Source organism: Chamaea fasciata, unplaced genomic scaffold (genome assembly GCF_029207755.1).
Source record: "Chamaea fasciata isolate MVZ Bird 193981 ecotype frontalis unplaced genomic scaffold, bChaFas1.0.hap1 SCAF_27, whole genome shotgun sequence".
Taxonomy (NCBI): domain Eukaryota; kingdom Metazoa; phylum Chordata; class Aves; order Passeriformes; family Sylviidae; genus Chamaea; species Chamaea fasciata.
This window is the reverse complement of record NW_027094112.1, coordinates 4,081,406-4,097,802: the sequence shown is the minus strand read 5'-3', so window position 1 is coordinate 4,097,802 and position 16,397 is coordinate 4,081,406. Positions and strand designations below refer to the sequence as shown.

Sequence of the window (16,397 nt, the reverse complement as noted above, 5' to 3'; positions counted from 1 at the left end):
CCTGTCACTCCTGTTCCTGAAGCAGAGCCCCTCTCTGCTTTCTTTTAGGTCCCTTCAGATGGCTGCTCTGACATCTCCACACAATCTCTCTTCTCCAGGCTGGAAATGCAGAAATAAAGAAGTCCGGAGAGCCAAATACTTAGGGCAAGTTGGAAGGTTTCTGAATGTTAGCTGTTTTCTCTAGGAGGAAGTTTCAGAAGGAAAACCCCCCAGATTTTCCATTTAATCTGAGACTCTGGCATCAAATACAGTGGAGAGAACATAAGTTTTGTCCTGTTGTTAAGCAAAGTTTACCAGGAGCGATCGGAAAGGCACAAGGAATAAAACCCAGCAGCCATTAAAGACAACGGCAGGAAAGGGTGATGTAGCTCAAGTGTTTTACAAGGAGTGGGGTCATAATCGTGAAATCCTCAGCACATGCAAAAAGTCAACTGGGTAACAAAGAAACTTAATCATCTTAATGTGGCATTTTAATGATGCTGCTGATTTGCTGTGCCAATTCAGAGATAATGAGCCCCTAATGCTACAGATGTTCAGCCAGACTAAAGGAAAAAAAAAAAAAAGGGAAAAGGAAAGCTTTTCTTGTATGCCATTTCCTAACTATCCAATTAAACAAATTGTGAAAGCATATAAATAGTTTACCAGGTTTTGACAGCTGTTAATGGGATTCAGATGCTGAGGAACAAGAAGGGAGTCGATATGGGGCATATTGAAGGGTTCTTGTGACTACCTGGGTCTGACAGGTATTAACTGATGATTCATCACCGTTATCCCCACAAAACCCTACAGACACATGCCAGAGCTGCTCCCCTCCCAGAACGAGACTCCTGTACCTAACCCAGCCTCAGACAGAGCGTGGTGAAGCTGAAAAAGTCAGCGGAGTTTCCAAATTCAAAGCAGAATCCTGCATGTTTGTGAGAAACACCTCAGCAATGGAATCGACACACTGGGGGCAAAGATAAGTCATCACTAAAAAATTTCCATATTCCTTAGTGAATAAAGAGAGAAGTACATCCCATAAAAATTATAAACCAGGGGAAAATAATGAAAATAAACAATGCTCTGCCTAGGTTTTTTTTCCTCAAACTACAAGAAAACAATTACATGTATATGCTGAGAATTTGGAGACTGTAACTAACAGGGAATTATAAAATGTAAAGTGACAAACAACAACATGAGGGGGTTTTTGGTTTTTTTTTTTTTTGTTGTTGTTGTTATTGTTGTTGTTGTTTTGATAAGCAACACCATCAGAATTAAGACAACTTTTCTCCATTTTTTTCTTCTACTCCACTGCAGATATCAATCTAGGGTAGGGAAAGGATTTCAAGCCTTTTTGGCCCACCCTGGTTTGTTTTCCTGCTGACTCCAGCCTGGGGTCCCTTTTTCCCAACAGTTTTTATGAGATCATTGTTTGCCAACAAGGAAAGAGCATTCACCTCGCAGCAGAATTAACTTCCAGCCAGACAGCAGAGACAACCACCCCAACCAGGACAAGGAGACAAGAAATGCCCTTGCAGGGTGCAGACACTGGGCCTGTCCCTTTCCTTGGGTCCCTTTTTGTGTCACTACAGGCCAAAGTGGAGACTTCTGCACAAAAAGTCCCAAATATTACTTGGGCATATTGGCTTTGGGTTTATTTTATCTTTGTGCCTTTTAGTATTTTCTTAGTACTGTTGTTCAATAGTCATTTTTATACCAAAAACCTAGTACTTGTTTTGATTAGATACTTTATAAAGCAGACGTGAGTGGTAATTCCTAAATGACCCAGTGCAGAATGCACCTGGTGGAAATTTCATTTCTAAATATAGGAGAGAAACTTTCATCATTCCCCTTTGTGGAGTGCAGGCTCAATGGTAATGAGTCTCCTTGGTTTTATTGTGACTTGAAACAAAAATAGAAACAAATCAAATTGAAATGCAGCACTGAGAATTGGAAGGAAAATAAAAAAAAAATCAGCCAGGCATCATTTTCCAAGTGCTCAGATGTGTATTTTCTACTTCATTAATACCAGCGCCTCTCTATCATTAAAGCATAGTGTAATTTATCTAGTTGTACAATTAATTGCAAAATAACACCAACCAAACAACACACGTCATTTCCAAGCTCATGCGAGTCAGGAAACCTGAATTATGTAACTGGTTCTTCAAGCATCTTACTTAAAACAGTGATTTTTCTTATAAAGATTAATATTCCTGTGGGAATCTATGATTTCACACACAGTGTTTCCCCTCTGTTATAATTTTCTGTCTAATCATACTCTAGTGTTTTTCTGGGATTTTCATTCAAAAGGTTTCCAAATCATGTTGAAGTGATTTGGAAAATCACTAACAGAAATAGAGGTAGAGGAGAAATGTTTCCCAAAACTGAGCGTTCCCAAAGCTGGAGTAAAACAGAACAAACTGCCCCGCAACACTGTGCAGTGCTGGGTTTAGAGAAGGAAATGGAATTTAACTTCATTTAACTGCATTCAAATGCTCTTAACTGAAACTACAAACAGAATTTGGGGAAGCAGAATGACCTTCCCTGGGACAGATTGGACTACAGGCTGAGAAACTATGGCTAGTGTATGCTGAAACTACCGTGGCATTTTATTTCGGTTGTTTAATTTTAAAAAGTGGCAATAATTTGCCATTTTTACCCAAATTTCTACACCCCCAGTGCTGGAGGGGAACACAGGGGGAATGCCACCCCCCATCCTTAGGCCTGCAGGGCCCAGGTTTTCCAACACCTGTGCCAAATGAAATTTGTTTTAATTTTGACACCTGTTAATGTTATCCTTTCAGATCTGAATATCTTTTAAGTCTCCCTCTTACAAAGAAACACAGAAAAAAGATGAAACTGCACGAGCTCTTCCCTTCCTTTGCCGTTAAGATACCATCACCCAGAGAAAACATTTCTAAAATTACAATTCCTGAAGTCCAGCAAGGCAGATACAATCACAACCGTTAAATCAGACTTCAATGAGACAGTTAATCAGAGAACATCTGGACCCAACAGTCAGACTGAGAAAGGCCACATGTTAAATTCAGATAATCACTGGCATTACTTATATCAAGGGACCAATCACTAATGTGACCACTCAGGCACAGTTGACTCTGGTCAACTGTGCTTCAAATGAACTTCAAACCTGAGAAATCCAAAGTGTAATTTCGTTTAATCTTTGTAAATTCATCTCCCAGGACTCTTCCTGACAATGCAATGTATTCTTGTAAGAAAAATTGAATACTGAGAGAAAATAAGGTAAAACAATACAAAGAACAGGAAAATACCTGAGAGATTTTAACGTATATGGGCTGAAGGCAGGAGCTTGGTTCAGATGAACACCTTGAACAGTGCACTGATTTGACTGAACCATAAAAAAATTCCAGCAGTAAATAATCTGGACTTGAATTTTGGATTACACCTGTGTTGTCTCCCATTTGAGGTTCTTTAATCAAATATTTGTAGTTTACTTTTAGCATGGTCTTCTAGAGGAGCGAGTGCATCCGCTGTGTGTTCCCTTAGTAACACAGATCTCACAGCTCTCTCCCAGCCTAAACGTTCCCAGGACTCTGCGATTCAGACCTGCACAGCAAATCCAACCCTCCCTGGAAGACCGGGATTACTCAAAGCGCCGGTCCGGGAGCACCTGCAGCTCCCAGAGTCGCTCCTGGAGGTGGAGCTCCTGCACCGGGAGAGGCAGGAGACGAGCGCGGTTGGCACTCACGGCAGGTGAGCGCAGCCACACGCTGCTCCACGGGAGTACAGCGAGTCGAGCTCCTAATTTGCAAAGTTCCTGACGCTCCCTGCAGAGCAGGAGAAGGAACTAAAGCCGGAACAAGAACTGGAGTGAATGCAGCGTGATGGGAGACGGCGCTGAGGACACGGCAACGCCGGCCCGGGGAGCCCCAGGTGAAAGAGGCACCGAGCATCCGGTGAAAACTCTGCATAGTTCAGTTAAAAGTCAGTCAGCAAACGAGACACGAGAACCGTCAATCCAATGCTCAGAGAACTATTTGTATATATTTTAGCAAAATTTTGACTTCTGTGGATCTGTTTCCCTTTCTCGGTACTTTTCCTGCAGCACAAACAGTCAACCTGTCCCTTCAACTTCCATTTTGTGCCAAATGAACAACCTGGTTCGGGGGCAAAATGTGACTCATCCCCATTAACTGATTTCCTTTTCATCAATCTGTATTTCAAAAAACGGATTATTTCCTACAACAACATGTGATTTGAGTTCCCAGGGCCATTTTCTGCATCACTTGTTTTCTGCTGGGGGGAGTGAGGAGGGATCACAACTCATCTGTCTGGGACTAGATTTAATTTCGATGCCAAAGGAATAAATATTTCTCTCACCTGTAATTTCAGGGAATTATTTTGTATGGATCCAAGATACACATTGTAGAACAACAACAACAAAAAAAAAATAAAAAGGAAAAAAAACCCCAAAAAACCCCCAAAAAACCCAAAAAAACAAACAACCAAACCACGAGATTTAAAAGTTATGGAATGAAGCCCATCATCTATTGAATGACTGCATCCAGCCCTTGTTCTGTCTGAGAGCTTCCACTGGGAGTCAGGATATCTCAAAAGTAAATTCTATTTTCTAATCACTATAATGGGTTAATTAGAATGAGAAATAGCTGCACTTTCTGATTATCTCCAGGCAATCAGAGTATCCGAGTGTGTGTCAGTGCTGAGTGCTCAGGATAGTCCAGCTGATGTCAATCATTTACAGGCTGGGTAACACCACCGCCCCGTTGATGTCACCGAGCGTGCCTGGCAGCATTCCTGCCGCTGACGGCACAGTCTGAAGAGTTCAAACAAAGTCAAGAGGATCGTTTGTTGATAAGGAAAACGCGGCTTTCAGTCCCGTGGAGCCTCCAGAGAAGCCTGACCCGTTCAGCGCAGGCTCCTTGTTGTGTTGAACACTACAGAAATCCCCTTGCAGTGAACTTCTGCTGATGTTGCGAGATAACCTCGAGTCCCATGAGCGCCGGGGCTCGAGCTGGGCTTGGGAGATATAATATTCTGATAAAAAACGGTACTTCCTTTCCAGGCAGATAAGTGCGTGTTCTTGCAGCACCGCTGGAACCTCGCTGAGCGCCCCAGTGAGGCTCTGTCACCTCTCCTGCCTCACTCCAGCCTTTCAACCGCCCCCCTCACACACCTCAGTGCAGCAGCAATTAACATCCATAAACCACAAATGTGGCTTTTATCTCTTTTTAGCTCACAACCATGAAAGCTCGCTGACATTCATAACACCCCAAAAGTTGTCTGCCTCAACAGCCGAGAGAATTAAGACATAATTAAACATTCGTGCTTGACTGCGACTCCCAGAGGAAAGAACGCGGCTTTTTTAATTTAATTTTTAAATTAAAGATGTGTCAACTTTGGCCACCAAAGGTAACAGTGTTGGGGGCACATAAAGAAACAGGGGAAATCAAGCGCTTCCCCCCGCTCTCATTGCTTGTCTCTTTTCAGACTAGACACAGGAAGCACCATGGGAACGGTGTATTTTTATGGTTGCAGGCGAGCATACACCATGTGCACCGCAGCGTGCAGCTTCCAGTCCCTTGAGGCAAGAAAAGGGGGTTTTGTTTCTTTTTTTTTCCTTCTTCCCCATCAAGCTTTTAATTACCATTTTACTATAGCCTGCTGCCTAATTGTTTGCCCGATACTTAGCGCTGATCATCACGGAAGCCTGTTTAACAGGGGGGTGGAATAGGACAAGTTGAGTTGTTTCCATGGAATGGCATCTCACCTGTGTCAGGGCACATGTAAAAACACCATAAGCTGGTGTGTTTGCACAGGCTCAGAGAAGTACAAATATGGAACTGTTTGCTGGAAAAGTGGAATTTTTTAATACCAAATGAACCCCAGTGATGCTGTTTCAGCCTTATATATTATTTTAGTGCTTTTATGAACTCTTATGTCAGCTTTTAAAAGGATCCCAGCAGCACTTTTAGCATAAAAGGCTCCACCAAATCAAGTCAGACAACATCTAGATTTAAGCAGGTCCAGCTTCTGCTCAAAGTCTCAGAATAATTCCCCACAACATACTCACAGTGTCACCCATGAATAATGCAAGAGTCACAAAAACATGTAGTCCAAGAAACTGAAAGATTCCTACTCACTACGGATGGCTGACAAGACATGGAAAAACCAGACATAAATGTGCTGTAGAAAAACATGTTACAGACATACTAAGGCAGTGGAAAGCAGGTTATCGAAGGCCTGATCTGTCTCCATGAGTCAGTGGCCACATGTTCCCATGATGGCCTTCAGCAGATGGAACAAAGCCCAGGGGCACGGATCGTGTGGGGGTTCAGGAGAGAAAAAGGAGAGGTTTCTGTGTCGCAGGCTGTCATCAGCCATGAATTGGGAAGGTGCTGGAGTGGAATTGCTCACTCACAAACATGATTAACATTCATGAGAACCACATAAACATTTTTCATTATTTCTATTTAAATTTGATATGAAATGAGGGGATTAGTGAATGTATCAATGTGTCAAATAAAGAAATAGAGCTTTTAATTTTTTTATTTAACCAATAGGTTTTTCAGGTGCAGGCAGGACAAAAAAGCCTTTTCCCAAAAGCCATCACCAATACTGATGATATTTCTATTCTGTGATCCTGGAGAATATTGTATATTCATTTTTACCAGGGTTAGTGATCCCCAAAAGATAATCCTCCCACCAGGACAGCACTGTCAAAATGTGGTTTCCTTTATAGAAGTCAGACAGTAGTTACTGACCCACGAGGTCTGCTCAGGGACTAACAGAGCTGCTGCTATTTTATAGAGGGCATGACATGAAAGCTGAGATTATTTGTGAATTTCAGTCTCCAACAACAACTGAACTGGTGTTGTTGGGAGGAAATTTAAGTGCACCTACTGATCGTTGCACAGCCTGGAGTACTAGCACAGCATGCTTAAATATTTAAGATTTATTGTGCTTCCGGTATCAGAATGACTGCAGAGAACAGTGTGTAAAGCACTGAAGCAAACACAATGTATATTTTATTTTGTGCCATTTTACATGGAGATGCTGGAGGTATCTTTTTTGTACATTTGAAGCAGCTTTCTCCTTGCAGTCGTGGCTTTATTCCTACAGTGAGCAGCAAGGAATGGGGCACTGTGGTTCTGAAGGTTCATACTCACTTTATAATGAATGAGCTGTAATGGTAAGGGAGGCTGCTGGAGGGGAATGATGTTTTATTGATATTTATAGCATTGTCTTTGAGATGTAAATTTTCAGTGTTTGCATTCCAGAACAAATGGTAAAGAGACTTTCAGAGATCAGCAGCAACATAAAAAATGGATGGTAAGAGCAGCACTGACACAGTCTCTCACGTGTCCAAGTTGTTCCTGACTTATATGTATGGAAAAGAGGGTGGGAAATGCTACTGCAGGCACAGGGCAGCCAGAGAACAGGAAAAGGACTTGCTTCATGCCTGGACACTGTATATGAGCAGTGTGGACATGGCTTCTGAAATGGGAAGATGGGAAGAAGCTACAGCAACTCCTCTCAGGTGGTCAGTACCGAGGGGTTTGTGAAAGAAACCCTGCCCTGGCTTCCTGCACCCACAGCTCAGTGAGCAGGAGGAGTGAAGGGCTGGGACACTGGGAAAGCACAGGGAGAAGCGAGCTAGTGAGAGTGGAATTGGTGCAAGGGGTGGCCAAACAGCTGGAGCATGGCTGTGAATATTTTATGTCCTGTGGGATCTGAGAGATCAGCTGCCTTGGATGTAGAAAATGCTCAAGTCCTCCATATTCTGTCTCTTCTATTAAACTTCTGTATTTAGGGTAAGCAGAGCAGAACTCACCTGCCCAAGGCAGGCTCTATACTGCAGATATTTATAATGAGCTAATCTCGACTGCAGAATCCTGCTAAGCAGCAGCTGCTCTGGGGACACGAGGTTTTTCATCCTAATCCAGACAACCAAATTTGGTCAGAAAACCTGTGTGATGTCTCTCTGTAAATTGTCCAGAGAGGCCAGACACCTGCAGAGTTCCAGATACTGGCACTGTAGATCCCTGAGTGAGATTCATTTTACCACTCCCTTGAGTGTTTCATGTTTGCTTGCAATTTGTTAACCAATAAAAACATTTGGTCTTGAATAATGCAAAATATAACTTCTGCAAAATAATCACATTAAGGTTAGAGGGAACAACCAAAGCTACTTGCACAGCCAAAACACGTAACTCTTTAGTGATTTACTTGATCCACATGATACAAACTCTACCTCAAACTCCAACCCAAAGCCACAGCCATAATTTCCCTTGGTGCTGCTGCTCTGCCATGGACCAGTGGCACAGAAAGGCCCGGTGAAACCAGTAACACCATGTGTACTGTCCCCAGGACCACGTGTCCCACATCCTCCACCAGGCACGCAGCTCACTGGCTGTGGCTGAGGCCCTGGCACAGATGAACTCTCTCAGATCATGGGCAGGAACTGTTGTTAATGCTGAGATTTCAGTTTAGGAGCATCTATAGCAAGGAAAAAACTCAACATCTATGTCATAGACACATGTAAACCCCTGAGGTCTGAGGGCTGTAAGATTGCCATGTTCAGGAGCTGCTGCTGTTGCCTTCTATCTATAAATGAAGACAGCTTGCTGGTTTTTAAAGACAGTGCAGATTAGTTTACTATTGTAATTAATCGATATGTTTTCTCTCAGACTTGTAGAAAAAGTATTTTCTTCAATAATAAACATGGAAAACTGACCAACCTCCCCTTCACTCACAGTTTAAAGCACAGCATTGCTACTACAGTTTTAAATTTTACAGGTCTGAGTGGTCCTGTGAGTTTGAGGTAACTTGTTCTTTCTTTCAAAAAAAAAATTATCAAGTTATGTTTTAGGTATGAAAGTACTTAGCAGCATTAATAAAAATTGCAGTCCTAACACAAGATTTGCCAATGCAAACTGCTCTTAGGAATTTGTTACCACACACATTGGAGGCTCACCAGATGCACTTGCTCTTTTATCTTCCCATCCATATTTCATAGATCTTGTAAAACTGACCTTGGTAAAATGCACGTGAAGTTCCCTGATGGAAGAGTGTTGCTCCTCTTTAGTGTGTTGAAATGCTCCAAATTAATTGTATTGCTTTTCCTTTTAAAGACATGCTCTCATAGCATAATCAGATGAATAAAAAGACAAAATACAACTATTATCCAACTCTACTTTACCTCCTGCTTCTTCATTAGACTGATTGTGTTCCTTCATATCTTCCACATTATCCGTGCTTTCCATTTCCTGGGATTTGTTCAGATTACAGTCTGTCAAATCCTCATGTTCTTCTGGAAAAAAAAAAAAAAAAAGGCAATAAATAATTAACTATTTATTCTCCAAGAAGATTTCCAGGTGATTCCCTCAAAGAAAGCATCTGCACACTCTCAGCACTGCTGACAGTACCCACAATGTTATTTCTACAGATGAACTGGTTGTACTTCGGGGAATGATTTTACTTCCCAAAATCCTACACAAACCCTCACACACACCTGGAACCCAATTTCAGCTTTTGCTCAGATCTAAATATTCTGCAGGCTGCTCTAAATGACAGCAAGAATAAAATCCAGTATATCTAACTCTATCATAGGTGCTCTGACAACTGCTGCGAGCAGGGATGGAGCTCCTTGGAACAAGGCAAAGGAATCACAGCTCCAGTTTGTTCTTTTGGGCAAAATATTAATCATTCTGGCCCCAGGCCAGAAAACTGCTCAAGCACATGTAATCAAGGCCTCTTTGAACCCACTTGCACTTCTCTGCTTATTCCATGTGTGTATTTTTAAATATCAACATTATCACGCAGACCAGCATCCTGGAGATCGCAACCTCTCTCCTTGGAAATAAAGACACATTTTTAACTGCAGTGAAATTTATTCTGGTGAAGTATTTCAAACAGACCCTCTTCCGTTAACCCCATGATGCAAACTAGCTCTACATGATGAGTATGTCTATAAATTTCAGATCAATATTTCCTTTAAAAAAGACAGTATTTTCTTTCAAATACTGTGAGAATTTTTAAAATTCACAGTAATACTGTGAAATTCCTAGTAAATCCTTTAACCTACTGACAGCTGGATGGCAACACACCCAATCCTTCTCAAGCTAAATATTACGTTGGAGCTGAAAAGAGGCTGGACTTTTTGATTAACAAGAAAGTGAAACACTTGTCAAACCAACTCAGGAGGTTTGTTTTCATATTTTCAGAAATGCAGTCAACCAAGAGAATTGTATTATTCTTGCTTCCCTAATCAAAACTTCCAGCTTTCTCCTGAAAATATTTCCTTTCCTTCTATACAGTCTTTTTTCCCCACTTCACTCTAATTTTCCGATGTTATATTGAACCTCCCAGATTTATTTAATCTCTAAAATTTATCTTTTTTTTTTGCCTTTAATGCCTCTCTTTGTACTTTTGACTCTGTTATTCAGTGTCCCAGGACCTTAAACCACCTGCAATTTATGTCTTTTTCTCCATTCAAATGTAAAATTGTCAAGAGAAGGTGGAAAAGCAGAATTGAACAGCACAGTACCTGCAGCTATGGGCTGTTCCTGAGGGTTACTGAGGTCCATCCCGGGCTGTGAATCTGCAAAAGACAGAAAAGCAGCCTGAGGTGTCTAATATTTTGAGCAGTTCTCAACACAGATGTTACAATCTTATAAATTCCTGTTTTCTTGGCTGAAAGTAAAATTGAAAAGGAAAATGTTTCAAAGAAATAAAAAGCAAATTACTATCTTGCTTCACTTCTTTATATCCTGAGCACTGGCCTGTGCCCAGAAAAGAGATTAAGTATGATTTTCTAACTTCAAAAATTATAGAACAGAGTACCTTATGCTTGCAATTTACTCATCGAGTACTCTGTGAGCACAGTGCAGCCATAGTAACTCTGTAGGAAGTTAATTTCTCTAAAGCACAAAGATATTTTTACATTCCTTTGCCAATACAGAAGGAAACCCCCATTATCTTCAGGAGATCAACTTGGTTTTCATGGGAATGCAAGTCTAATTCCCACTGAGAAATTCCAAAAGGGATCAAATGCTAGGAATTTTAAAAATTTTTCAGAGGACTACCCATGCAGCCTGGTTTCCCAGTGTGCTGGGGGCTCAGCAGAGCTCTGAAGCCAACACAAGCTGCAGGTATTCCCATTGCCCACTCCAGTGCACAAAGTTCAGCTGTTGAGTTGAACTGGAGGCACAGACCTGAGCTGTCCCTTTATGTCTTTACTCAAAGCCTCCCTGCCCTGAGATTTCATTGTTAGGAAGCTGAATTCTTAACACAGACAGAGCTACCTGCTTCCTTCCTCCTTTCTTTCCTGTAGCTTTTTCCCCCCTCTTTATTTTTTACATGCCATAACATTTTTTATCAGCTTTGAACCTAAAAAATAATACTTTCTGGACTGGGAAAATTTCTTCCTGGCAGTTACATAACAGAAACACCTAGGCAGCAGGCATGAGGTGTTAACCACGGGTGACATTTACCCCATAATTATCTGTCTTTACCTCCTCTGCATATGGAACTTTTTTGTGGTCTCTGCAACGTTAAAATATAAAGCTCTGGTAACTCTCCAGCGAGGCAGCATGGTATCAGAAGAGGTACTCCAAAAAAACTGCATGAATAGAGGGGGGGATATTTTGTGCAACAAAATAAAGGCCTTGCATCATAAAGATAGTCACAGAATTAAATGACAAAATGTTCAGATATTTACTGAATCAATATTTTGAAATAAATAAGAAAGATCACAGAACTGCCTAGTTATGGCCCTTAATTTCTCATTTTAATTTTTTCATGCCAGGAAAATAGAGGTAAAAGAAGCAAATGGACAAATTTATACAGCAAATAACGATGAGAAAACATCAGTTAGCTCTGGGTAAATTAAAATAAATTTCTCTAATATTGATTTTAACTTTACACCACAATAAGTTGCCCAGAGAAGCTGTAGCTGCCCCATCCCTGGGAGTGTTCAAGGCCAGTCTGGATGGGGCTTGAAGCAAACTGGGATAGTGGAAGGTGTCCCTTTCCATGGCAGGGGATGGAACTGGATGAGCTTTAATGCTCTTCCATCCCAAAACGTTCTGTGATTCCATTAATACAGACACTTAAATTACACAAACCCCTGTAATTCTACACATAATTAAATGAAATCTCCCTTAGTCTGTAACACTTGATTTTGGTGTTAACTGCATTCAGAATCCCTGCACAGTTGCTCCATTTGTGTGGTGGGGCTCAAAGCCCCACCCTGAAGCCCCAAGTTGCTGTTGAAACCTTGGCAGCAATTCTACATTCCCCTGAGCTCCCAGGAGGTCATAGAAGAAAGAACTGGAACCCCTACATGACTGCTTGAATTCCAGAAAGTTTACATATATTCCTGGATAACTATATATTTTTAGAAACCATTGAATTCCTCAGGTTTCCCTGGCAGCTGCAGGACAATTTTCTGGAGAACTGCACTGCCCAAACCTCACGAGAGCCGAGCAGGACCTGCTCAGCCTCCTCAGACCCTCATCTCTTCCCTGCTGAGATGGAGTCTATGAATTTATTCATATTTTATTGAACACAACTCTTTCGTGCCCATGGTGGCTGCTGGGCAGGACAACCCTTCGGAAGAGATAAGAACAATGACACACCATAGAATGTTTCTCTTCTTGCTTGAGAAACGTCCTGGTCTTTGTCTCACTTTCAAGCCTCCAACCTCCCCTCACCAGCACCTGGTTTCTTTACAGCATCAGTTTCCAGCAGCTTCTTAGAGCCTTAGTAGTCTCTTAATATTTAACCTCAGGTCTCTTTCCTGACGATCCTAAGCCAGATCCTTCATGGCGACTGGAGAACATGAGAGTAGATTCCACCCCTGATTCTATAACCAATAAGGCCATTTTTCTACCAAATGTTCAGAAAAACACAAGGCAGGAAATCACTTACAGAACACGTTTGTCTCCCCAAGCTTCAAAGAGTTCCACTGGCTGGGGTGCATGGGAAGAGAACGGCCGTCTCTGTGCTGCAGCCGAGGCACGATGCGCATTTACAAAGCAGAAGTAAAATTCATGTGCTTTCGAAACCAATCCTTGGCCATCCCATGTTCTACGTCAGTAGCCAAAGGGAGCCAAAATATTCAAATATCTTGCTAAAAAAGTGCTGTGGTATTTTAGTGTGCAACACTATTCACAATTTATCCTGGTATTTGATCAGAACAGCCAACCAGAAATTTAACCCCTCTAAAAGGGATATTTTTCAAATCACTGGTGACCCTGATTCCTTTCTGTCCTTAATACAGAATGGGAGGTATATCTTGAATTGGGAGGTATATCTTGAATTATTATAATTTCACCTGTTTCTCCCCATAATGAAACCAGGATGCTGCCTTTTTCCTGCCAGCTGCACTTTTCAGCCCAGCAGCACAGGGAAGGGGACACTGTTGAAAACCCCATCTGCTCTTAGTCCTTCCATCAGAGTATATGGAGTAGAAATAGCCAGTTTCCTTGTCTGAAGCCAGTGCCTTCACTACCTACAACACTCAATCTCTTCCACCCCAACAAGTTTTTTACCTTCAACTTACACTGGGACATTAAGGAGAGAAATTCTAGCTGATGTCTCTACTGAATATACTTCTCCAGCATCCACAGCCTCCATGGCTTTCTGAAGAAGCCACCTGGGCTAAGTAAACTCTTTATGGGGTCTCTGATACTTTGCTGCTCTTAAGCACCATGCAACGTGTGAAACATCACTGGTATTTTAAGTGCACGTGTCATTTTGGGAAGAAGTCCTGATCAGCAGTGTATAACTGAGGAGATTTTTTTCGTATTGGTACATACAACCTTCTAAACCCAGAAGAATAATTCAGTGGCTCAATATAGGATATCCTGAATCATAGAATATCCTGAGTCAAAAGAGACACACTAGGATCATTAAAGTCCAGGTCCTGATCCGACCTGTTGATCCCAGCCCAGAACCTGGAGCTAACAGCTCCAGCTGGACAGTTCTTTCAATAGTCACGAAACCAAACCAGTCATGAAGAGATACAATTAAATTAATGACAATTTTTTGTTCCAACACCCACTCTTGACAGGGCCTGTCTGTTGCTCTGTGTCCCTACCAAACCTCCCCACACTAGGCATGGATAATCCAGGTCAGCCATGTTACCCCTCAAGGCACAGAGACTTTTCCAAGACCCACGGAAACACTCCTGGAAATTACCATATCCAGGGATAACACATTACAACACTGTTGCACTAACTTCATCCCCAATGCAACAACTGCAGGCACGTTAACGGATTCTCATCGTCCTCAAGTGCAGACCCAAAATCTGAGGGATCATATCCATGTTCACTTTGAGCGCACAAGAAATAAGAACACCAAAGAAAGGACTTCTTAGGTGACCTCAGTTGTAGTGAACCCTGTTATTTTCTAATTGCAGACTATTCCAACACACCTCACAAACTTTCTTCTCCCAAAAAGACAGCGATCCCAACTCGATCAAGAAAACGAAGCTGCATTTTTAAGTGCCGAAGTACCCTCAAACTCATTCTTTCAAATTAGTTACTTCTCTCAAACAACAACATTCTCGATTTGGTCAGATTCAATGACTGATTATTTATGTATAAACAGTTAAAAAGCCTTCAGCAAAGGAAAACACATTTTTAAATAGACATCTGCAGCTAAGTTAAAAAAACCAAAAGCCTCAAGTCATTGAGACAGAGTAGAATCTAAGCTGGAGCCTTAAAGCACTGAGTTGAAGTAAGAATCTGAGTTTGAAATAAGAAACCAAGTGATGCCTTGCAAAGCTTCTTTGCCCAGATTGTTAAAAACACCAGAAATATTGCTTTTCTATGACAAGTAATTATTCCAGAACCCAATATTAACTCCCAGGTTGGTTTTTGCTGGCTCTGAACATTATGGGCACGTTTTACAGGTGAAAAGACAGGAGACATCCTTGAATTCGTTAAACCCCAGAACACGAACAGCAGATAAAGCACGCTCTAAACCCCAGCTTTATCACGCACTTTGTGATATCTCTGAAATAAAACAGAGAGGAGGCAAAAAGCCCCGTTCGTTTCCCGTTTAATTGCTACACGAGATTCGATTTCTTTTCCAGAGCCTGCGATCTGTTTGCAGCAAGCGGCTGAAGAAGAGGCTGAAAGCCCCCGGGCGATGGAGCCGCTGCGGGCCCCGGCGGGGCAGGGGGTCCCGGGCAAGAGCGGGGTCGTTTCTCACCTTCCATGCTCCGTTCGCGGGTCCCAGCTCTACCTGCCCGCTCGGGCTCTGGACTGCCAGCGGAGCGCACCGGCCTCGCCTCCCGCCCGTCACCGTGACATCCGGCTCGGCGCTCGGCGGGCGGAGAGCGGCGCCGGGTGGCGGGGAGAGGAGCCGACCCCGTCCCGGTGCCGGGTCCGGGCTCGCCTGCCTCGGAGCCGCTGCTGGTGCCGCTCGCAGGGGACTCCCGCCCCTCGGGAGGGGCAGCGGTGGGGCAGGGGGGCTGAGGGCACAGCGCCTGTTTTGGGAGAACCCCCAGCCACTTTCGTCCCCAGAACGAGCACACCTCGGACTGTGTGTTAAAGTTAAATGGCTGAGATAATGGTAAACAGAACTTAGGTTGAGATGGTTTTCTTAAGAAAACAGTGTTGCTACTTAGCAGAAAATCAAAGTACAAAGTTCTTCAATAAAATAAAACAAATATGAATTTCAAAGTCCTCTAGTACAGACTCCGAAGAGAGGCTCATTCCACACCAGGCCTGAACAGGGCTTTGAGAGACCTGACCAGGTGCAGAATACCCCTGCTGAGGCAAGGGGAGCAGCAGGTGACATTCAGAGGTCAGTTCAGGCCCAAAACGAGTTAATGAAGTGAGAAGTGAAATTGGGATCTGAGCTCATCACTTGGATCTAAACCCAAAGGCAGTAAGCACGAATTACCATAGATCAGGAGCAGGATAACAACATGGAAACATGATTCTCCTACTCACTTCCTGTGTGGTGCCAACGGCTGCTTCTTATGCTGTTGCTTTTCCATTGCTTGGAAAAAGATTCTAGAAATAAAATTTTTTTTTAAAAAATGGGATAATCAAGCAATTCTTGGCTATTCAAGACAATCTCTGTAAACCCCTTCCAGAATCATTTAATAATTAGGCAGGTTTCCTGGTTCTACGAATTTTAGGGAAGCACTGGGGTTTCTGTGCAGCAATCAGAAAACTCCGGTTTCCACCCGAGGATTATCCACAGCCATTTTCTCTTACTGCCAGATTTGTTCTCTGATTTAAATCTCTACTTTCCCTCAGGTTTACCCTTAGAGAAACAAATGTATCTTCACTCTGTTTTTATTCTAAGGGCACAAGTCAAACAAGCCTGGTTTTCCCAGCCTATGAAAATACCCCTGTGCTAATTGTGCCTCTGCTTTGTGTGATCCCACCTTTGGATCA

The 16,397-nt window shown here is 42.5% G+C and overlaps 1 protein-coding gene across 5 annotated transcripts in view; it reads right to left on the bottom strand.

The window, feature by feature from the left end:
- Positions 1-15,272, bottom strand: part of IKZF3 (IKAROS family zinc finger 3) — a 34,289-nt gene extending 19,017 nt beyond the window's left edge. For 2 of the 5 annotated variants that reach the window (XM_066205054.1, XM_066205055.1), the window contains exons 1-3: positions 12,910-12,992; positions 10,526-10,579; positions 9,179-9,289 (exon numbers count right to left, since the gene is read on the bottom strand). In XM_066205054.1, coding sequence (XP_066061151.1) covers positions 9,179-9,289; positions 10,526-10,579; positions 12,910-12,961 — 217 coding nt within the window. In that variant the 5' untranslated portion in view covers positions 12,962-12,992. Of the gene's footprint in view, positions 1-9,178; positions 9,290-10,525; positions 10,580-10,821; positions 10,841-12,909; positions 13,005-15,198 lie in introns of those variants that run through there. The other 3 variants (XM_066205052.1, XM_066205056.1, XM_066205053.1) reach the window with 3 other exon arrangements.
- Positions 15,273-16,397: the final 1,125 nt, after the last annotated feature.